We start from the raw sequence: 24265 nt of genomic DNA, 5'->3' as shown, positions 1-24265 counted from the left end.
ATTTTTAGTAACTCTGGTCGGATCACATTTTCCATTACAATTAAGGGAAATGCGATCTGCTTTACTAAAAATAAGTGATAATTAGGGGTTGGAGTAGAATTTTACGAATTCTACTCCAATTGCCCTCTAATAACTACAGGTGATACTAAAATAATGTGAAAAGGGTGTGAAAACACCCTTTTTCACTTTATTTTAGTAAAAATAATGTTAATAAATAGAGCCCCAAGTGTGTTATTATAAGGCTAGTTACTGGAATCATAAACGTGCCTCAAAGTTCCCTACAGTGTAGTGGACAAAGAGTTTAGAAAAAAGACATGTAGTGTAAATCCTGTGAGTACTACAGATGTGTCCACATATACTGATCCTCAAATCGTACCAATTAGCCCTTTATAGCACACTACTGATTTTGCTATTTAGTAGCGTCAAAACACAAATCCTAAGTATCTAGTACACTGTGCATACTAACTTGCAAAATTGAGGAAAAAGTAAACAATCCATGTTTTACAGGCAAAAGACAGGTCCCTCGCCATGCATCGTTATGCTTTATCTGTGACTTTATACTAGTTCTTTTGCAACAGAAAAACCTAATCCTAAGTACCTACAGTAGTGCACTTTTTGCTAAGGGGGTGATTCCGCTTAGGACGGAATTGCAAAGCTGCACGCAGGCAGCTTTGCAATTCCATCCTTGCAAATCCATCTGACACCCCCTGTATGACACCCCCTGCTGCATTAGCAATCCAAGCACTGCGACCACCATCGCATCCATCGGTTGCCGGTCCGCTGGCCTGCTGAGTAAGTCTCAGCTTACTCAGGTTGGCCAGCTTGTGAGGTTAGGAAACGGGTACGACATGTTTCCGTTTCCGGGAAAACTGGCCGTCCCCGCAACCCCCCTTAAATGCCTCTTCCTGTCATTTAGGCAGAGGTATAGCAGGGGCTGCGTGCGATCACACAGGACCTGTTCTGCACATTTGCAGAACGGGTCCAGCGCACGTGCATATTCCCTATAATCGGAAACCTGCGTTCAGCATCTCTCCACTGAACCAGTTTTAACACCTCATCTACAGTGCTCTTTCACTCTCCTCTCCCTCCTACATCTTCAACCTCATTTCCCTGCACACACTCTCCTGCCCTCTATGGTAAGCCAGCTGCAGCCGCCTCTCTCCCCACTGATTACCAACTTTCACTCCCTCTTCCTGGGCTTCTCCCACGCTGCCCCTAACCTGTAGAACGCTCACTGTTGTTCTCTCAGACTCTCCATTTAGCGCTTCAAACACTCCCTCAAAACTCACTTATTCACCCTAGCCTACCAGATCTCTGCCTGTTCCAGTCTTCCCTCTTACATCCTAAACCTACTGTTTTAGCCTAATGCCCCCACTCCTTCCCCTTTCCTTATAGAATGTAAAGCCTTGTGCAGGGCCCTCCTTCCTCTAGATTTATTTCACCCTAAGTGAACCCTACCATAGAACACATTGTATACACATATTTGTGCATAGAACATATTGTATACATATATATTTGTGCATAGAACACATTGTATACATATATATTTGTGCATAGAACACATTGTATACATATATATTTGTGCATAGAACACATTGTATACACATATGTGCATAGAACACATTGTATACGCATATATTTGTGCATAGAACACATTGTATACACATATATTTGTGCATAGAACACATTGTATACACATATATTTGTGCATAGAACACATTGTATACACATATATTTGTGCATAGAACACATTGTATACACATATATTTGTGCATAGAACACATTGTATACACATATATTTGTGCATAGAACACATTGTATACACATATATTTGCAGCATAGAACACATTGTATACACATATATTTGTGCATAGAACACATTGTATACACATATATTATTTGCAGCATAGAACACATTGTATACACATATATTTGCAGCATAGAACACATTGTATACACATATATTTGTGCATAGAACACATTGTATACACATATATTTGCAGCATAGAACACATTGTATACACATATATTTGCAGCATGCTTTCATCCCTTCTGAATACTTTTGAAATTGATGGAAATTATTCAGGTTACATAGTTATGTTGGCTAGTTGATACGGCTGCGTCCGTCCTTGCTTCCTTTGCTGCGTTGTGTTTGTGCTGCCACAAAGCCCTTCCCTGGTGTACAGCCGTGTATGTAAATGTACAAGGACTCGCAGCCTCTATAGATTCTGCATTACTGTCTGCTGCATCTTAGGTCGCACCATGGAAACTTGCCCTATGGTACTGTAGGTGCAGCTTCTATGTGAGTGTCTGTGCGTCTATGTACACATCCGTTTTCAGCGACATGCCTGCAACACTCCCATAAGGTGTCTTTTTAGCCACCTCAGTCACCATCCAGCTGCATTTGTTCCATGACTCTGTAAGAAGAAAATCGGAATGCATGTGACGAAAAACATCGCTCCACTGCGTCTAACTCAGAATCAGGCCCTAAATGCTTTATATATCGTTTGTGGTTACAAAGCCTAAGGAACGCTATCTTATCATATACTGAGTAGAAAATGTTTTCCATCCTTACACAGACATCTGTTTCCCTCTAATGAAACTCTCTGTATGCTGTTTTCTTCTCTCTGACAGGTGCATAGATGAATGGTTTGAAGTAAATCGATCATGTCCCGAGCACCCTTCAGACTAGACACCTGTTGTCCTGTATGATAGGTAAATAACGTGTACATGGCTGCGCTATTTCTGCTTATAGTACAGACATGATAGCATTCCATTCTGCATCTAGCTTTTATTACATTATTCAAGTTAATGTATAACACGCAGGCTCGTATTTATATCAGAATAAGTATATTCATGTGTCCATATCAAACAACCACATGCTAATTCACCAGCGCTCTGACATTTTTACACACATTTTGATAACCAGTAAAATACACCTAAAGGACAGGAGGCCTCTGGAAATAAAAATAAATATATAGAGGTGCACAGCACTGGAGACCATCTTTAGTCCCATTTATTATGGTCAATAGGATGTTTCTTTTACAGATATGTCCTCATTCATCTTTGTCGCAGTTGCACCAAGCAGCCCCTCTCAGCACGCCTGGTCCCGTGAGACTCTGCTAGCGCCGGGTGTCTTTTCTGCCGATAATGTGATGCAATTAGGATGCCGAAAAAGAAGTCGGGAGAGCGCTGGACAGTGATGTTATATTTATTATCACTTAAAAAATAGAATAACATACATACAATAAATATACATATAACGTTTACACATATAGTATATGACACAATAATCAAAAAATAAATAAAATTATATGTTTAAGAAATAGGATATATAAAAAATCCCAAGTAATGGATCAAACCAGACCAATAATAAATAACAAATGGGGGTTCCTGGTAGGTCAAATAGAATATTAGTATAGTAATATAGACATAACACAGCGGTTGTTAGTGCATGCAAAGTTGTAGAACAGAAATGTCTTGTATATTAGTACATCCACAGATAGTGGGATAAACTTAAAATAACCACTGTAAGTCACAGTAAGCAGAAATCCCGCTTATGCAGTCACCCAGCAGGGAAAGGGTCAATGAGAGTTAGTCCATAGACTTATTGGGACCTGCAGTTAAGGCCTGCACATAGGTATGTATCAGCCAGTGGTGTCTCTAATGTAAACTCACAGTGTCACCAATATACAGTCCCGCTGAATACCGGCGTCCCGGTTAGTCAGCACTCGGATGGATACCTGTGTAGGGGGTGGTCAACGGTGAGCGTGGCTCTCTGATGCTTAATAGCAGAGAGCCACGTGTGGAGGCAGAGGTTCCCAGACGGGATCTGTAGCGCTGTACTGCTCGGGTGCAGGATGAAGTGCAGGTGTCCACCACGTGTTTGTCCCAGCGGCTAGGTGTACAAGGCCGCGTCTCACACTGACAAGCTGGAGCAGGCTCGCTGCGCAGAAAGGGGGCGTGACCAATCGGAAGCTCTCTCGGTCTGGATCCTGAACTTGATTAGGATGTACCAGGAGACTGTGCTGATTAACTTAAGATGTGACACTTGTATATCTGTGTGCGACTGATTCTCTCAATCTGTATACGAAGTGCTACAATGCAGCTTTTTGCCACGCCAAGTTCCATTTACAGTCTGTCGTACACAGATACAAGTGTCACATATCAAATGAATCATTGCAATCCGTATTCAATTAGCGGCGAAAAGTCGGAATCCGCAAAAAATTGTCACGGATGACATCATTTCACCAGGCGGAAACTTTTCGCCATATTCAATTGCAAACACTTTTCGCATACATGGAAAATCAATGCAATGTAATAGGCGAAAAAGTTTCGCCTATGAATAGCAGGCGGAAAACAGTGCAGAATTGCGGTTTTGGGGTGCAAAGGTGCGGAAACCACTCTGCACCCTTGGAACAGACCCCCAAAGGATAACTGCGTAAAAAAAAAAACTAAAAAAAAAAAGAACACCCCAAAAAATGACTTTGCAAATGGGGGTGAAAATGTACAAAGTGGGGGTACACACATAAAAAGTAGCTAAATAGACTGTTGGGGGGGTCTGCAAGTATGGGGGAGGTGTTTTTTTGATTGCAGGCGCTTTCCGAAGGTGCGCTTTTGTCATCACTTAAAACTTCACTTTAGCGAATTTAAACCATTTTCGAAGAACTCCAAATCTGACAGGACTACTTATTTTCACAAAAACATACTGCTTAATGCTGTTCTTCACCACTTGTGCAAAGATGCTATATAGAGGCAATTGAAAGCACTTAAGTACCACAAATAGCTTCGTGGGGGCTATTCGAGGACATCTATACTGATCCCCAATGTTAGTGCATCTTTTGGGGGGTGTTAGGCTGATTTCCCCATCTTTGACAGCACTTTTCGCCTGTTTGAGTTTCGCCGGGACGCATTTTAGCGTCCTTTGGAATTGAATACGGCGAATAGCGGGGGCGCGCACGATAAGTTTCCGCGGCCAAAACCCGCGAAGTAGGTGAAAAGTGCGGCGGGCAGAAAAGTATCGCGGGTGCGAAACTAATTGAATACGGGTCTAACACTCAATTTCGGTGCAAAAAAATTATTAACACGCCCAACGATAGCAGAGTTGCACAGGACCTGACAGCTCCTCACACCAGGCATATTGCGCTGCATGGCGTATTGAGGCTAGATGAGCAAGGACACCTGTGTATTTTACAATCAGAAAAAAAATCATATTTTTATTCACGGGCAGTAAAGTTGACGGTTGGCAAACATGACATTAGTATATAGAATATAGTTATGGAAGCTTATTGATTATTAAAAAGAAATATAAAAAAATGTGTAGTGATAAAGGGAAGAGATGTCACAGGCAGCTATTGTTGCCCTTTTTCTTTTTTTTGGGGAGGAAGGTATATGAGATTATATACAAATGTGTCCTCATACATTTTGCTTGAATACCTCACACGGCAAGAGATGCCTGGCGTGAGTGAGCCGCCTGGTCCCGCACAACTCTGCTAGCCCTGGCGCCTCTTTTGCTGAAAATGAGCCTTAGTCTCAATGTGATGGGACTAGGATGCACCGGGAGACTCTGTGATTAATTTGATATGTTACACTTTTATATCTGCGAGCAACCAAGACGCATTTTCTGCAAAAAAGACGCCTGTGGCTAGCAGAGTCGCACGGACCTGGCGCGCCTGGAGGGCTGTTTGGCGCAACTGCAGCAAAGATGTAGGAGGAGGACACATCTGTCATGAGCAACTGCACTGATACAGGTGTCTTAAAGTGTTGCTCACCTCTCTCAAAGTATCAGGCCACAAACAATTCATAGCCACACAGTCCACAGTTTGTGCACAGCTAGCAATGATCAGCAGACAAGGGTTAGGCAATGCAAGGTCTAAAAACGTGTTGAATTGTACACAGATAGACATTAGAAGCAGGCAGGGAAAAGGCAAGAACGTAACCCAGACACAAGTTAAATATTTGGTATAAGAAAGTGGAGGTCAGGTCAGTGCATGGTAATCCAATAACAGAGAGTAGCCAAGAAGCAAGCTAGAAAGTCAGATGCCGATGCTCATTCAAGTTCACCGGGTGTGTACAAGTGCATGTGTACAGTACAACTGAACTGACTGATAGGTGAGGTCCAATAAGTGCTAAACTGAGGAGTGCTGATCACAGACAGGTTAGCTGGTAACACATGCGTAAACTCTCCCAAAGAATGGCAGGAGGAGGAAACCCATCTCAGCTTACGGGCAGTGTCTTCAGACAGCTGAGAGCCATATGTTACTAGCTACTGTAACTTGCTGACATATGTGGCACAAATGTTATATATATGCAGAGATAAAATGCATATCGCTGACTGTGACCAGATAGGTGAGCGACAATGTACAGTTGTGTCCTCATACACTATTGCTGCAATCACGCCAACCAGCCCTCCTGGTCGTGCCATGTCCTGTGCGACTCACATATACAAGTGTCGCATATTAAATTAATCAGTGCACTCGTGAAGCAGTTTGTCGCATCCGATTGCAACTAAGACGCCTTTTTAGGTGAAAAAGACGCTTGGCGCAAGCTGAGTTACATGAGAGCTGGTGGATCACTTGCACCAGGCGTCTCGCACTGCATGGCGTATTGAGGCTAGGTATATGAGGACACATACGTGGTATTGACAGACATACAATGATGCGTAGTGTATGCGTAATGCGCATACAAAGTTACTCATTTAATAAAATGCTCAGCAATTTCCTAGGCTTACTCCACATCAGGCAAGTATGTATGTGAGCGGACAACAAAGGAATGAATAATGCTATATCAGAAATAATTTATTATTTACATATGTAACTAAAACAGTACAGGTAGTTCTTTCTGTCCACCTAGCGAGATGAGTAGCAGAGCCAGAGTCTGAAGGATATGAATGGCAAACTGCAGTGTGGTTACTCCCTGGCACCACTTCATTACTAATGAAACGCATTGGAAGGGGCCAAACTGCTACTTCTTTATTTTCCCATCTCTACATTGAACATGAGACATATTAAGTTTTTTTCACTTTATTCATGATTTCTTGGATGTGTATATTTTTGTATATAGTAGTAATTATATATAGAGAGAGTGTAAGTATTTTCTTACTAATAAAGATATCACCCATGTGTCTAATATACACACTAACACTGGTAAAAATCCTTTTGTATAACAAAATTGTAGGAGCCAGTCAAACAAATGTAGAAGCCAGATAGATTTTTAAGCCATGTATCGACTGATATTGTTTTATTGAATTGTAGATGAGTTTTTAACATTTGTAAAATGCTGTAAATTGATGTAACGCTAGAACCATTGCTTCTGGTATTTCCATATCCAATTCACGTTACTCTGAGAGGTGAACATAAATCTCTGGTAAGTATGGCTTTCAGTGCCAGCTGCCGCTGCCTGCGAGCCTTTACACATTGCTCTGGGTACTTAACCCGGAATCTATAGGTTACCGCATAAGGAAACAGGCTGCTAATTGAATAGCTCTGAGTGTTAAACCTGGGAGCTGCAGCAGTCCTGCTGCTAATTGAATTCTCCCCATAACGTCTAATGACAGATACTGACTGGAGCCTTTCAGAGCTTGAGAAGGCTGATAGACACATGTTAATAGCTTCTAAGTACAAAGTTAAAGTTATATCAAAACCTCCTAAATAGATGAAGTGCAGCTAATGTGCCCAAAAGCTAAAGGAAATACTGTATATAGAAAATACTTTGTGCACACCCAAATAGAGCATTTTTGTGTGCTTTTCAGTGAATACTTGAATTATTGGCTGGTCAGACAGAGCCGGCTCCGACCTGCGCATGCACAGGATCCGGCTAGCGACGGGCACTCCGTCGCTCTGGGTCTCGCACCAAAAGGGGCGGCTGTCGATTTTGATCGACAGCTCGCACCGTTTTGGAGGTGGGCAGGGGGGTTGGCTGGCCAAATGGCGTTCCCGACAGAACTCCTGCCGTTTGGGGGCGGCCCCACTGACATCACGAGTGATGTCAGTGGTGAGCTTCCGGCTCTATTAAGAGCCAGATGCTCACTGGGGCTTGCGGGAATGAGATCCTACCGCAAGGGTCTCGTCGCAAGCCCCGATGGTATCACGACCATCACCTGGCTACTCGCAATAGCTGTGGGTGGTCACTCACAGCTATGTTAGCGGCCCGGAGGCCGCACCAAAAAAAAAAAACCGCCCTGATTCAGAGTGAGTGCTCTTTCAGAGCGTCCGGCTCTGAATCAGGCCCAGTGTGCACACCGCACACGGAGCTGACTGTCGTTCACAGACCTGTGCAGATGTTGTGTATGAAATGCAGTGTGTACAGATAATTGTGTAGTGCATATACAGGAAACGGGATGTGCTCTAGATTGTTCAGCTGTCAAAAGAAATAAAAAATTGTGGATCGCTCCTCTGAACTGTCAGGTGTGCACCTATCTTATGGCTTCAAATTGAATGGTTATTTTATGCAAGTAGTAAACTATCAATATAGAGACATCTGATCATTACTGAGCATGGAACAGTATTACACTGGAGATGTCCTATAGTCAGATAACTGCAACTTAACATTTCATACATGGAATAAGAAAACACAACAAAATGCTGAATCAGTTATAGCTGTTGTACAGTCCTACCTTAGACTGCATCTCCACCTACTGGTCCTGTGTGGCACTGCAGCAGTTCCATCACAGCTGACTGCTGTCATTCAGTCTTCTAGACAAAGGGTCTGATTCCGAGATTTACGTGATGCCGATATTTACGCAGATCGAGCAATTGTTAGCCATTCCGCATGCGATTGTATTGTGATGACGCTCACACAGAGGATTCACTGGCAAAGTGAGTGACAGCGTTTGGGGGAGGTATGCACGCATGGGCGTGCATAAATTAGCTATTGCCATCTCCTTCGTCGCATGAGAGCTCTCTGCATGTCAGGAGAGTGGCAGTGTGTGAGACAGGTCAGACTTGAGTAACAAGCTGCGTGGCTGCCCGATCTGCTCCGATGTTACCGATGTTTACACTGTTGCATCGGACAGATATGAGAAGGCAGCAGTGGGCGTCCCTATGCTGGAGTAAGCTTTGGAAGACATTAGCATATTCTAGCAACTGCAGTCCATAAGAGATTACAGCTGCAATCGCATTAGTGTAAGTCTCGGAATCAGGCCCGGTGTTCCTTGGATAGCAGGTCTGGATTTGTGTAAAGTCTACACAGACAGAATTGCTGGCGTGACATTCAGCTTACTGTATGCAAGTAGTCTGTATATAACAGTGGTTCCCAAACTTTTTTGAATAACGGCACCCTAGAGTGTCAGCAGTGTTATCACGTCACCCCTAAGCCAAACGTTTGTTATTGAGAAATTCAGAAGAAAATCAAGTAAAGTAGTACAGTGAAGTAAATTGTGCTTCCTGTCATCCTTAGGGTCAGTTATGTGGTGATGGACAGGTTTGTGCTTGTTTGTCCACATATTTACATCACATTGACCATAAATAATATGATTTAGTGCTGGAGCACCAACCTGAGGCACCCCAGGGTGCCACGGTGCACAGTTTGGAAACCACTGGTATATAGACAAAATTTAGAGCAGAACACTTTTGTGTCCCAAGACTTTACAATAAAATGTGTGCTGCCATTAAATGGAGCAATTATATGACTATTTTGAATAAAAGTAGCTGGTTAAATATGTTTGCAAGAATGTATATATAAAGCACATTAACGTACACTGTGAGCATGCCATGATGTCATCATCATCAGCAGCAGTTTGTCAGGGAGGTATCCCACTGTGACAGGGGAACACCAGTGTTCTTCCTTTTTTAAAGCTGGAGGGCATTATGAGGTAGGCAAGGGGGGGGGGACTCAGGGGTGGACCCAACCCTTTCACAGGAGGGAAGCAGCAGCCCATCGCACATCCCCCCCAGATAGGAGTGGGAGGCTTTATGTCAGCAATGCTTGCTTTCCCATGCATGGTGTGCCGGGGTTGAGGCAGAGTGGACTTGTAGAGGGCACTCCCCGGCAGTGGCGTAACTAGGACAGGGCGAGCGGGGTGCGTGCCCTGGGCGCCGTAGGACCGGTGGCGCGAGGGGGCGCCGCCGGCCACTGTCCGGCCCGCCCTAGTAAGCCACCAGTGTAGCGCCGACCGCAGTGAGTGCGGTCAGCGCTACACATTTACACAGGACCGGCGCTAGGCTTCCAGCGCCGGTCCTGTGCTGCACAGCTGAGCCCGTTCCCTCCCCCTGAGTGCTTGCCCAGTAGCGCTAGGAGGCGGGCTCAGGCTGTGCATAACACACGCATCGCCGCCAGCGCTGGCGGCGATGCATGTGTTAAACAGCAGCCAATGAGAGTCAGATAGACTCTCATTGACTGCTGCAGCACCCCTGCAGTGGGTAATGGGACAGATGTCATGACGTCTCTCCCATAATGCTGAGCGCGCCAGCCCAGGAGGACTGGAGGGCGGCGGTGGGAGCGGTGTCGCGGTCCGGAGCAGCAGCGTGGATTCAGGTAAGTATATTTTTATATATATATATTTATTAAACCTGTCTGCACTACTGGGGGCACAACGGGGGAGGGGGGTGGCTACTACTGGGGGGACCTCTACTGGGGGTGGGGGCACAACGGGGAAGGGGTGGCTACTACTGGGGGCACCATTATTGGGAGGACCTCTACTGGGGGCACTTAATCGGGAGGGGGAACCTCTACTGGGGACTACTACTTGGGGGGGAATTACCACTGGGGGCATTATAAAAGGGGCCTACTACTAGAGGCACTGCACTGGGGGGACCACTACTGGGGGCAATAATAGGAAGGGCCACTACAGAGGGCACTGGATAGGGGGTATCACTACTGGGTGCCTGCATAAGGGGGACCACTACTGGGAAAACTGCATGGGGGGGACTACTGCTGGGGGCACTATATAAAGGGCACTGCATAGGGGGGGACTACTACTGGGGGCACTTTATAAAGGGCACTGCATAAGGGGATACCGCTACTGGGTGCACTGCATTGTGGGGACTGCTACGGCGGGCACTGCATAAGGGGGAACACTACATGGGGCACTGCATTTGGGGGGCCACTACTGGGGGTACTGAGTAAGGGGAACTAATTGGGGGCTGTATAAGAGGGACCACTACTGCATACTGGGGGTACTGTATAAGGGGTACTACTGGGGTTAAGGTGCATATGTATAGGAATGTTCAGCGTGAAAATAAAGGGGTGTGTCATGTAGACACGCCCCATTTTTAAGTGACCACGCGCACATCGGGGGGGGGGGGCTCCCTTTTCAAATTTGCCCTGGGCTCCAAATACCCTAGTTATGCCACTGCTCCCCGGCCAGGATCCTACTTTCTGGTGGGGATGGCTCCGTGCAATCAGCATATCTGTTGCTCACAGTGCCCCTTTCTGGCTGGCGCCACGACCGCACTCTTCTGTAAGCCAGGCCGGCTGAGCTGTGTAAGAAAAATGCCAGGCTCTGTGCATGAAGAGGTCCTGGGGAGGAAGCAGTCTGCTGTGCCTTCTATTCCTGCTCTCCTCAATAGAGTTTGGCACACCACTTACGTGGAGTATAATACCTGCTCTCCTCAATGATAACATTTCCAAATTAATTGACGTGTGGACTCTCTGGTATATTTATTATAATAGAACCCTATCGGGCCTGGATTAACTTTATATCAGTGATTAGGTACTATTTATTGTCCCAGAAGGTCTTGTTATTTTTCAGTGGTGCTTAAAGCGCTTATGACTCCACTGCCTGGCGTCATCTCCAAACCCCCCCCCCCCCCCTTCCTCTTCCTCCTCCCACCCTAGGTGCTATTTAAAGCTGATACATGCTCTTTGGATTTTTGTATATTCTTTTTGTGTGTTACCTAATGTACCTTTACAAATTAAGGGGCCGAATCAATTCAGCGTGGTGTTGATAGCGCCGGGAGGGAACTCCTGGAGCTCTTCAATGCAGCGCGCTGTTAGGTCAACTAAATGATTTCTTCTCGCCCCCACCTGAGGGTGCAAGGAGAAATCCGACTAAATTGGCTGTTTACCGGCTTATGGCAGTGCTAACAGCCTCGGGGCTGGCACTTTAGTCGGAGAATGCTGGTTCTCGCGACTGAACACCCATGTTGTTGCAAGAACTGGCATTCTTCGACTTAACTTGCAAGTGTCGGACTAAACAGCTCGCTGATTTGAATGGCTCCGGGACTAACTTCCCAGTGCTATTCAACTCCCGCTGAATTGGATCACCTTGGGGACAGCAATTAACCCATGCTGTGGGATTCCCTGTTATAGTGTTACCAGCCTAGACTAGTACTGGTTGTGACTTTTTCAGGGGAACCCCGCCTACTACCAACCCCACTCCCCTTTCCACACTTATGCAGTAACTAGCACAAACTAAGTATGATGTCTGCTACTTGGAAAGGAATCGGTATGATTTATCACCCGGCAGTTGGAATCCCGACAGCGGCATCCCGGCAGAGGAGGAAATCCCGCTCGTCCTAAGGTAAGTATTGAGTAACCTATTTCTACCCCCTAACCCTCACTTAGGGGTGCCTACCCTAAGTCCCCCCCGGGGGTGCCTAATGCTAACCCCCCCTCCCCCTAGCCTAAACCTAAACTCCAGGGGGGGTGCCTAACCCTAAGTCCCCCCCGGGAACCCTAAACCTAACCCTCCTCCCCCCCCCCCCCGCAGCTATCCGCGCTCGGTACCTGGCGTCCCTTCGATCGGGATGCCGGGCGTCGGGCTCCCGACGTATACCTAATGACAGGTGGCGGAATATCGACACCTGTCTTTAGACCCTTGCCGGGATATGACAGTCGGAAGCCGGCAATCGGGATTAGGTCCGCCGGCTTCCCGACTGCGTACCCTTGGAAAGGGGGCACAAGGTAAAACGGCCTATGCTCGCTCTCTCTCTCCCCATTTCGCCTCTCAGGTATAAGGAAATGCAAGTCAGGGATATGCAAACATCATGATACAGACATAAGCATACCCTTCTTTGCTGCACATACTAAGTATGAAATGTGTGTCCAATCTCCTTTATAAACATTTTACCATTGGATCATTCAATAACTGATTTTTATGTGGTGGTTGTGCTGGTGGAATGCAGTGAATGTTATCACCATAGTGGGCTACAGTGTTGGGGGACTTGGGATGGCACATAAAAGATGCCCTAGGGAGGGGAAAAAGGAATATTCAGGCATGTTGACAAGACATCATAAAATATGTTTCATATATGTAATATGTTCACCAATAATATTGTCTGTTTCTTTCCTCTAGCTTTATCTCCCTGACTGTATGGACTGATTAACCTGAGGAACAATCTTCTGTGGATATCCTTAGAGGAGGCTTTTAGGCCTTTATGTCGGCGGGACCCTAGACTCACTAGCAATGAATGAATACAAATGATTTCCTCAGAGATCAGTGTGCCAAATATTTAATATAAGGACACACACAGGGATTTTCAAAATGCTGCACATATGGTTTAAGAAGAGAACACACTTGTGCCCCTCCATTTCTTTTAAAGAACATTGTATAATGTAGGCCAAAGTTAACTCTTTTCCCTGCGTTAATGTTTTATAAGATGTATACAGCCGGGAGCCAATAAACTTTTTTTCTTAAGGGAATTCAACCATACGATCTTGGACTGGACTGAGATAAGGACATCTCTGAAAAAAAAAATAATTTTTTTTTCATTTATTCTTGATATATATTTTTTCCTTTTTTAGATGCCAAATTGAAAATCAAAACGGTTTATGGTTTTATGGTACAGACCCAATTTTTGTACTTTGACAAAAATGTGAAATTGTACATGTGTTTTGCTTAGGTAGTATAGGACTTCCCATATCCGCCATTTTCCGGTGTCTGCTCAGTGTATACATACAAGGACTTTCACTGGTTGCCTCCAGTGGGTACTGGCTATAGTACAACATATCTTTTACCACTTAACCCTTTCATCTCAGAGAACCTCTTATTGCGAGCGTAAACTGCATCTTTCCACTATGTAAAACATTTTGAAACCAGTCAGGGAACATAAGCCATCAAAGTGCCATTAATATGAAAAAAGTTGGTCTGTTTACATAAGTTAGGAAAAAAATTAAACCTGATTACAATTTCCCCCTAATTTCCAAGGTTTTATAGATTTGTCCCTGGAAGATTTTCTCTATTGAAATGTCCCTATTTTCAATATTGATCATCTGCAGGCAATGTTCAATGCAATACTTACTGTGAGTTATTTTTCTCTGGGCATCATGAGGTAATTTTTATTGAGAAGTTTCAAATTCAAAAAGCCATGGTATAATTCAAATGATTTAAACTTGTGAGAGAGACTATAGGCTGAGACTTTGTTGTGTGTGATATGATGCATCTAGTAACTGGAATGTATTTGGAAATGTTGGGGTCTATGTTTAAATGTTACTATCCTGCTCCTTCACCCTGGGGCCACTTTATGTAGGCATTTTACCTAGGGATACCATGGCTTGTGTAATGCAAAAATGGCAAAACAATTAAGTTTGCCACTTTAAAATGGCTGTGGAGGAGGTGGGTGAGTGGGAAGATCCAGTCAAAAGCCGTAGTCTTTTGTAATTATTGTTTCTCATTGGTCCTTCCGCTCTCCCCCTTCTCCTGCATTGCCTCAAACCCTGGTTTTCGGCCAAGACTGAGAGACAAACCACGGAACTTTGTGAGGAACTGCAGCATGGAGCAGGACCAGGGGTTCAGGGAGTGGAAGGTGCAGGTTAGTAACATTTAAGCATAGGGGATAATGAGGCTTTAAAGATACAATATATGATATCAGGTGAACGCCACATAAGCAGGAAAGTGTCACTTTCTCAGATAACCCTTAGATCACAGGTTCTCAAACTTGGTCCTCAGGACCCCAAACAGTGCATGTTTTCCCGATCTCCTCACCGAATCACAAGCAAAATAATTAGCGCCACCTGTCGATCTTTTAAAATGTGTCATTGAGTAATGAATACACCTGTGCACCAGCTGGGTGACCTGGAAACTGTGAGCTGTGTGGGGTCCTGAGGACCGAGTTTGAGAACCACTGCCTTATATACATATTATATATGTCAGCGACTTCTAAATAAAATGTTGTAATATCACAATAAATTAGAGTATTGATAAAAATCGAGAAAGATGGAAATTGAGCCCAATTAAATTATCTAAATTAGATTACATTTTTGTGTTTTTTTAAATCATGTTTTCAGTATTGGTCATCTGGTAATATTTACTAAATTTTTAGCCGGATTTGCTAATGACATTTGCCAAATTAGAGCAAAGGCAAAGCAATTAACTAAATAATAACCTGTTTTGCCCAATATAGTACTATGTGACAGCTTTGCTTTATTTCAGTAGTATTGTTCTTTTCATTTAAAAATACTATTACACTATATAATATTAGTAGTGTAAAATACATTTGCAAAAAGAGAATTATACAGACTTGCATTAAATGCTGGGTACCAACCCATAGGTTAAGAACTTCTGAACCAGTGAGATGATTGCATTGATTCAATTTACTCTAGTGAAATAATAATCAATTAAAATGTTGAGTAATAAATAATGATTTTTGAATGATATAATTTCAAGTAGTGGACACTGGGGTGGCCCTGACCGCTTTGCTGCTTTAGGTGGAAAATACAATGGATTGGGACCTTGTCACCACGCAGACAAACCACATGAAATATAAGCATTGGAACGGTGAAGTGCACTTTGCGAAACCATTCATTTAACAGATAATTGCCCATAGATACACCTCTAATTCATATATGGCAATACGTTTTGTTGTGATTGGATTATACCCATTATTAATAGGTTGTTCAAGGTCTGAAATATACAAATATTCATAAATATAACCTGCCATTTTCAGATATCTAAGGTAAGATAACAACCCACGTGCTACCCTCACCTGCATGCTGCCCGTGAAACCTAGGCACAAAGTTATGTCCAAGCATAAAATCGATCAACATTGATGTTGCGTTTCTGGGGCTAAATCACACATGTACTAATACTTAGACAATTGTGTATTTGATTTTTTGTTAGTAAATGTGTGATTTAGCCCCAGAAACACAAATCGATGTTGGTCGATTTTAAGCGATTTAAAATCGACCTTTAGTAAATATGCCCCTTGACAAAGTAAAGAAAGTTATGCCTTAACATAACAATAAGATTTTGTACTTAAATTGACAGCATTTACTTTGAAGAAACAAAACAAATCACTAAATTTACAAATATATTTTCTTTAATCTGAAGTTTCCAATGACTTTCATTAATGCAGTAATATGTTGACCTTAGAGCTGTAGAATGACATATGTCACTTTGTAATAGAGCCATAGTTCCCCTTAATACAATAAGAAGCTTTGGATCATTTAAACTGTATTAGACTGTGTTTGCTAAATAGGATCTTGAAGTCATGGATTTCAGATGCTTTGTGGGTTATTTATCAATAGCGGTGCTTTCATATTCGAAATTGTCATTCAATCATACGAGTGTAGGACACATAGCGGACATCTTTAATGTGTCAATCAGGAGCTGCCAATAGTTACAGAAACGGTCTATTTAAAATGTATGTGTGAGAGAGTGCCCAATTACAGATGCTGAATGCACACACACAGCTGTCACCTCATGTCAGCTGTGTAAATATTACTCAGGTTTAAGGTCATAAAACTGCCAAAATGAGTAAAATTTGCTAGGTTAAGGGACATTATAATAAAGGTGTATGTTTGTAATCATCTGTGATTGCTACAAAGGAATCTGAAAACTGTTTTTTAGACAGCAGCCTTATTCTATAGAAAAACTACTGTCCTAAATATGCAGAGAGCAGTCACAAACTACAGGCATGCATTGGTTAATCCAAAGGAGAAGTGCTGGTGCATCTGCGTCTCCTGGTGGCTTTTTCACAGTGCAGCACTCTAGTCGCTGTGCAAGAGCCACTTGCAGTTTAAACTTGCTTCTAACCTACTGCCCCTTATGAAACTGGCTTTGATGGCCCAATTGAATGCATTGCAATTAGGCAAGCCATGAGGTGGGATTGGCTTCCCTAATAGCAATGCAACTCTTTTTTCATTGGCTCACAGTGGGCAGGAGGCAGTGGAAGCGAGTCCAACTACTTTACATATATTGCACTTTGTTTTTAAGTGGATAAACCCACTGCTTTGGGGTATAGTTGCATAGTAAAACATGCAAATGGGATATAATAAGTTATTTTTGTTAAAATACATTGCTCATATAATCAACTTTAAGTACTAAAGGCTATATGGTAATATGGCGTAAGGTCTTAGTCATTTGACTCTAAGTTTTAATGACTTATGAAGTACAGACAAGCTCTAAAACTCAGGGATGAAAGGGTTAATGCACGTGGGTGTCCTTTGTGTTACAGGTTCTGAACATGAAAATCAAGGCACCAAAATGTTGCAGCTATGCAATTTTTTTTAGAATATTGGTTTTTTTTGTTTTTTTTTAAGTAGTAAATTTCTTTTCATTTACGGGTAATTTATATCAGCCATTATGGTACACAAAGTATGCTGTAATTACTGTTTTGTATACATGTTATTGTACAAAGTTAATGTTTTTCCATCTACAGTGAAAGTTAGGAGAGAAAGGAAATTCTGTGCTGGGTCTGTTTACCAATGTCATAAAATGTATCAAAGCAGAGATAACTGTTGGGTTCATATTTGTATCACTTTATAATTCAACACACATTTAAGTACTTTGTAAAACAACTTGGTTAGAGGAGCTGTCAACTGCAGTAATAGTTTCAACTTTAAAGGGGTTGGTTATCATCCAGAGCCAGGCAAGATACCATAACAACTCACAATAACTGTCAGGGCTGTATCTAGGGGTCCGAGCGTCCCTGGCAACGTAATGGACTGGCGCCCCCCTCCCCCCCATAATTTCTGAATAATTACACTATACGATAAATAAGTACTTCTAATGTCTCCCCAGCAAGTCCCCCTTCTGTCTACCTAGCCTGCCCACGTTTCATCAGCCAGCACCCCCGTCTGTCTCCCCAGCCAGCACCCCTTCTGTCTCCCCAGCCAGCTCCCCTTCTGTCTCCCCAGCCAGCTCCCCTTCTGTCTACCCAGCCAACCGCCTTCTGTCTCCCCAGCTACCCCCTTCTGTCTCCCCAGCCATCCTCCTTCTGTCTCCCCAGCTACCCCCTTCTGTCTCCCCACCCATCTCCCCTTCTGTCCCCAGCCATCCTCCTTCTGTCTCCCCAGCTACCCCTTCTGTCTCCCAAGCCAGCCACCTTTTGTCTCTCCAGCCCCTGGCACTCGCGTACAGCCCCCGCAACCCACACACATACTTATCAGGCATGTGTGTGATGTCACGTGCGCCTTGTGTAGAAATAAAAAAAATACTTTATTCAATAATTGTACATGCCAGACAGCCGCTGGCAAGCGTCAGCGGCTGCCCGGCCCTGGATATCTGTTCTGGGTAGGAGACTGCGGCGTACTTAGGACTGCAGTTCTGGTAGTCCCGGCCCGATTCTACTCCTTGGCCATAGGTGGCACCGGCAGACAGCGCGCCCCCCCCCCCCTTGGCTGGGCCCCCTGGCAAGTGCCATCCTGGCCAATAGGTACATATGCCCCTGATAACTGGTCAGAGTTATCAGGACCCCTCAACATCTAAATGGCCCTAATACATGGATCCAGCTATGTAGCCTGTATAGATCATCACCTAGTATAAAAGTTGTGCAACAGCTAATTGGTTTAGTCATGGGCACTGACAATTCCGGTGTGTCCATGTAATTATGTTACAGATAATGAACTGTTCTTAAAATATATACAAAACTAGTGATTCTTTCCTTTTAAAGTACTGTGTAGGTTTTATTGTAACTGCTAGATAAGGTAGCACAGATGGTGTAATGGTTAGCATTACTGCCTCACAGCACTGAGGTTGTGGGTTCGATTCCCACCTCGGCCATATGGAGTTTGTATATTCTCCCTGTTTTTGCGTGGGTTTCCTCCGGGTACTCCGGTTTCCTCCCACACTCCAAAAATATACTGGTAAGCTAATTGACTCCCAACAAAAAATGAACCCTAGTGTGTGTGAGCATGTGGTATGGACTATAGATTGTAAGCTCCACTGGGGCAGGGACTGATGTGAATGTCCAAAATATTCTCTGTAAAAGCGCTGCGGAATATGTGTGTGCTATATAAATAATTGGTAATAATAATAATATTTTTTCCATGGATTATCATAGCACATTATTATATAGTATAATGCTTTCAATGCATTGTACACAGCGTTACCCTTCAGGACTTGGCAGTAGCAGAAATATCATCACATCGCCTAACACAAGGCCATTATGTTACAAAAATATGGTTCTATCCTGTAAGAAATAAGATTGTTACGAAGTGTTCCGGTGTTTTTATGGTAATAATGACCCTATGACTCCACCATTACTGGTAGACATGACTGGTACTGTATGCATACTGGCGGTTACATGTCTGTACCTGTGTACACTGAAGTGTCTTATCAGAATGAATGTGCTTATAATACCACTGGTTTGTCACAATGGTCGGGCTCAGTTGAAATCTTTGAATTTAAGAACAGAGTTCTGATTCCTGGAATGTTATATCGCAGAACACAAGTTCACACTTCCAGGAGCTACAATAAATGATAATATTGATGTATTTGGGCCTCTTCTGCTTCATGGTAATATGCAAAGTATAGTTAAGTCCAACATTTAGCAATTTTATGTTTTTATTCAAGAATTTGAATTTCAGACAAATCTTAAAATAAGGATTTAATATACGCTAACTTGTTAGTCCTGATTTGTTCATTATCCATGTCATCTTTTCTTCGTTGCTTATCCTCGGTATGGGAAGAGCTCCATTATCTCTGTCATTTTCTTTACACATTGGACATATGGTGGCTCATCGTGGCTTAATATCCATACTAATAAAAATAAACGTGCCCTACAAGTTTACCTTTGTTATGTAACTGTTAAATTCTTGTCATGATTTCAAAAAGTGTTGCAACTGCAGAGTAAGTACAAAGGAATTATGTCAGTGGCCGGATTCTTAATTCAGTGTGTGAAATGAACTTAATAAAATACTGTGATTTTGTTCCGGTTTGATGCCGGACTTTTCAGTTTCTAAAATGCCGGTGTCATCACAGTCATTCAGCCAAGCGGAGTCTTTGCACTTGTCATGTGTGTTTAAGTGATGTAAATGATATTGGAGATTGTTCCAAGCTCCAAAATAAAAATAAAACCTTGATAAGCCTATAGTTACTAAGCTAAGCTATTAGCGGTGACTTATTGTGTCTTCCTGGATAGCTACAGAGGTCCAGTAGAAAAGTGTCACAAAGCTCATACACTTGATCAATTATCAAAACCAATCATAGTGAGCCTTTACAAATAGTAACTTACTTCTAGTATACCCAATACCCATGGAACACTAAGGGCCGTATTCAATTAGCAGCAAAATCTGCCGTTTTCGCGACCTCCAGCAAAATCGCACGATTTTCTAAAGAGAAAACGGTGAAAACTGATGATTTTCGCCAAAAAACAGGCAAAAAGTTTTCACCAGCTCAGACCAGGTGGAAAAAAATGCTAAATATCTATGGTATATTTGACTAAAATTTGAGGATTTCTTTCAGACCCCATTGGACACACCCCACTAATGATAAATTACCCTAAAAATGTTTTAAAAGTTGCGTAATTTGGCGAAAAAATTTGTTGAAAATGGGTTTAACGTATTGGGTCTGGTATTTTGATATGCTTGCGTCGAGTGTTTTAAACATCGCACATGGTTGCAGCAGGTTCTTTTTTAACCGTTTTTAAAAGTGACACGAAAATATACTTGCACCCATTTTAAAGTACCTCAAATTTATGTCGAACAGTAATTTAGTGGAAAAAAAATTGCTTTCTATCAAGTTTTAAAGTTTTTTCATATACGCAAATTGCAGTCAGCCGACGCAATTTAAGTACCGTAAATACTTTTATTACGGCCAATAGTACACTTCTAAATTATTTTCTGATGTACGTCAGCCAATTTTTGGGGTACAGACGCAAATTCCTGACTTTTTCGACTATTTCTGCCTGGTTTTTTTTTCCGCCTTCCGTTTTTTGGTAAAATCACAGACGGTCGATTTCGCCTCTAATTAATCCGGCTCTAAGTGTTTGCTGGTATGTGGTTAGCCCCAGTACTGATTATTTATAAAGTGCAGGGTTAATCCAAATGAGATATGGATGTAACAAGTGAGTAATGGCAATTAATAATTCAAGTAGTAAGACTAATGCAGAGTCAGGGTACCCAAGCAGAGATCATACAAATGGCATACATTTAGCAGAGGTGGGGTCACAGGCAATAGGCGGTTCAGGTGGCATTCAAATAGAAAGTAAATAAGGGTCCAAAAACAAAGGTCGGTCCAGGCAGCATTCAATAGCAGAGCGGGTACACAAATAGCAGTCACTCTGGGTGGCAAATAGCAGAGTAGAGGAACAAGCAGTGGTCAGAAATTAAGGCGCAACAGCAGACACAGTAAGTACAGGAACTCCAGCATGAAATGCTATAACGGATAAGGATCTCTCGCTGAAGCTGCTTTTTAAAGCAATATGCACCAGTCATCAGTTTGAGACCTTCCTTTCAGATGAATGAAGAACTTATATTAGCATTTGGCTGCAAACGTCAAAGGTGCATAGATAACAATACTGTAACTGAAAATGAATAACTGCAGTTTAAATGCCCTAAGTACAAAGGACTTGTTTTTGTAGTCAGTGGTATATAATAACACCCCTCCCCCTGTAAATCCTGTCTCCAGCATTAGTATGGCCAGGAAATGCTTGCTTTGTTGTAGAGCTCTGATTTACCATCTCTTTAGTCCCATTGAACCACCTTCTTATACTGTAAGCTGAGAACTGGGCTGGATACTGGGGGACCAACTGTCTGCTGCCCCCAGGAGCAGATTTGGCCGTGAAATGCAAAGGTGTGCACTGTTGGATGCCAGTGTTCTGCACATGCATGTGTGCCTCATCATTAGATAAGTGCCAGGCACGGCCTGGGTAGGCAGAGAGAGGATTCTCAACAGCACTAAGCATTTCCTACTAACAAAGACACTGCTAGGAGGTGCAGATGAAAGAAACAGCATCCCGAAGCAATATGGAGTCCGACCCCAAAAAAACACTTGACCGTATGGACTGTCCAGAATGGGGAGTTACTCTTTTTGAGCACTTGAAGTGGGCTTACTTTGCCATTCCTGGGGTATAGGGTTGCCTCTCACCATTGGTATAGGTTGTTAACTTTTTTCCACCACCAGGCTCCTTCACAAAAAGCCATTATGGGTATGAGTGGTATTTCAGTCCACATTAGACTTAATGGGGTTTATTTATTAAGGATCGGGTTCTAAAACTCGATTGTGTTTTTGACTGAAATTTAAAATGGCAATGATTTTTCAAGTACAACACAGCTTGTAAATCATTGCCCCTTTAAATATCGGACATAACCATGATCGGAAGTGCTGAGTTTTAGATACCGATGCTTGTTATATAAACCCCATTGCCTGCGGGAAAAGAGGATGAAATGCAAGATAACATAAAGGGCCTGACTCTGAGTCGCAGCCAGTGCCAATGTTCACACAGCTGAACAATATGTTGCTACTGTGTGTACACGAATATCCCTAAAACCATGTACAGTGCATGCGTTACACACTACACACAGAGGGCCTGATTCAGAGACAGACGCAGTTCCCATATGCTGATGAGTGACTATTAGATAGCTATGCATCGCAACACGCATGCGCCAAGTTCTCTCTGCGATCCCGCACGCAGCCCTCATGGGATTGCAGTGATTGACAGAAAGTCAGTGTTAGGGGCAGGTGACGGGAGTGGACGACAAAATTCAGGTGGGTAGGTTGAGGCGCCTGTGATCCCGTATGCACTGTTTGTGGCTCCAGCGATTCCCTCCAGTCGGCTTTGCTGCATGACCATGGGGCTACTCAGCACTGCAACAGTTGGTGAACCTGCGAGTGGACTGCGGCGGTGTACGCAGCTGCCTTCCTGTGTGCGATGGCTGCGCTGGGCGTCTATGCATTTGGAGGTGGGGGCTTTTGTACACAGATTTGCACTAACAGCTGGGATTGGAACTGCATCCATCTCTGAATCAGGACCACAGTCTCCGTAGCGATAGAGATGCATGGTCTGAGAAATGTATTGGCCAGTGACTAGGAGGTGGCTATTCAGACACATGGAGATACACTGTTTTATGGGAGTGTCGCATAACTGGGTACGAACTCAGGCGCTTAATCGCTTACATAGGAGCCCAACTCTTACAGAGAATCTGCACCTAGTATGGGGCAGGCGCAAGATACACAAAGCGGGAAGTGGGCATCCCAGTCCTTACACAGACAGATGCACACTTGTACATAAGGGGAAGGGCTAATACTAGCATTAGCATAAAGTCGTAGATGCGACTACAGCTAAAGACGCTACAGTGGTCGCAGCAGCGTGCAACTGAATCAGGCCCAAAGTCTATGCATTTTGCCATAAAGCTATGCCATGCAAAGTTTTATGCTTAATCTGCGACTTTATACCAAGTATAAATATGAAATATTAATAAATATGAAATATGATTGTGATCAGCAAATTGGGGATTTGTAGAATTTCACTGATTCCCCAACAGATAAGCGACCATCGATGGCTGCCGGTCAGCATTTCCGATCTGCGTTTACGGTCCGATCGGAATTGGTGAATCGGCCGGCACATGTATGGGTCTGGTAAGACTGCAAAACACAGGAGCAATAAATTATCCACTGCGATACCCTACGCAACCTGAGGTCTCATAACGCGCACTGAAGTTAGCAATTTCTGAGTAAGGTCAGGCCTTGTGCAAGTGTGCGTGAGGCTGCGATGGTACTCGATTGTACCGATGGTTTCGCAGTCTTGCTAAATATTATGAATATGTATAAGGTAAAGTGAGCGTCCTTGTGCAGTGCTACTATGGGATAGTGATCGCAATGTATTAGCATACTATTGCAGTTGAACTGCATGCATACGCAGTTGCGTACAGTAGTGAATCAGGCCCAATGTACAGTATGTTCTGTGATCATGTACAAGTCCTGTCCATTGTGCTGGAGCCTGCAGCTAGATCAGCATTACAGGACAGTCTGTTTCTGACAGGTTTCCCATGGAGAAGAGTGACTATGGGGTAGATGTACTGTGTTAAGCATTGGATACATTTATTAGACACTTCATTCTTTTTCTTACCATATTTTCATTGAAAGCACCACAATACAATAACAAAAATTATTTGCCAGAATAGCAAAATCTTTGAGTTACTATTAAACACTTCAATAGCGATCCAT

General features: G+C 43.3%; 1 protein-coding gene across 1 annotated transcript in view; it reads left to right on the top strand.

The window, feature by feature from the left end:
• Window positions 1–20063, top strand: part of ZNRF2 (zinc and ring finger 2) — a 180247-nt gene extending 160184 nt beyond the window's left edge. The window contains exons 4-5 of the mRNA XM_088462784.1: window positions 2635–2715; window positions 13235–20063. Of these exons, the coding sequence (XP_088318910.1) occupies window positions 2635–2692 (58 nt within the window). The 3' untranslated portion in view covers window positions 2693–2715; window positions 13235–20063. The remainder of the gene's footprint in view (window positions 1–2634; window positions 2716–13234) is intronic.
• The last annotated feature ends 4202 nt before the right edge of the window (window positions 20064–24265 follow it).

This window comes from Taudactylus pleione, unplaced genomic scaffold (genome assembly GCF_031769625.1).
Source record: "Taudactylus pleione unplaced genomic scaffold, aTauple2 ptg000053l, whole genome shotgun sequence".
In the NCBI taxonomy this organism is placed as follows: Eukaryota; Metazoa; Chordata; class Amphibia; order Anura; family Myobatrachidae; genus Taudactylus; species Taudactylus pleione.
The sequence above is the reverse complement of the archived record's forward strand: the minus strand, read 5'-3'. Positions and strand labels throughout refer to the sequence as shown.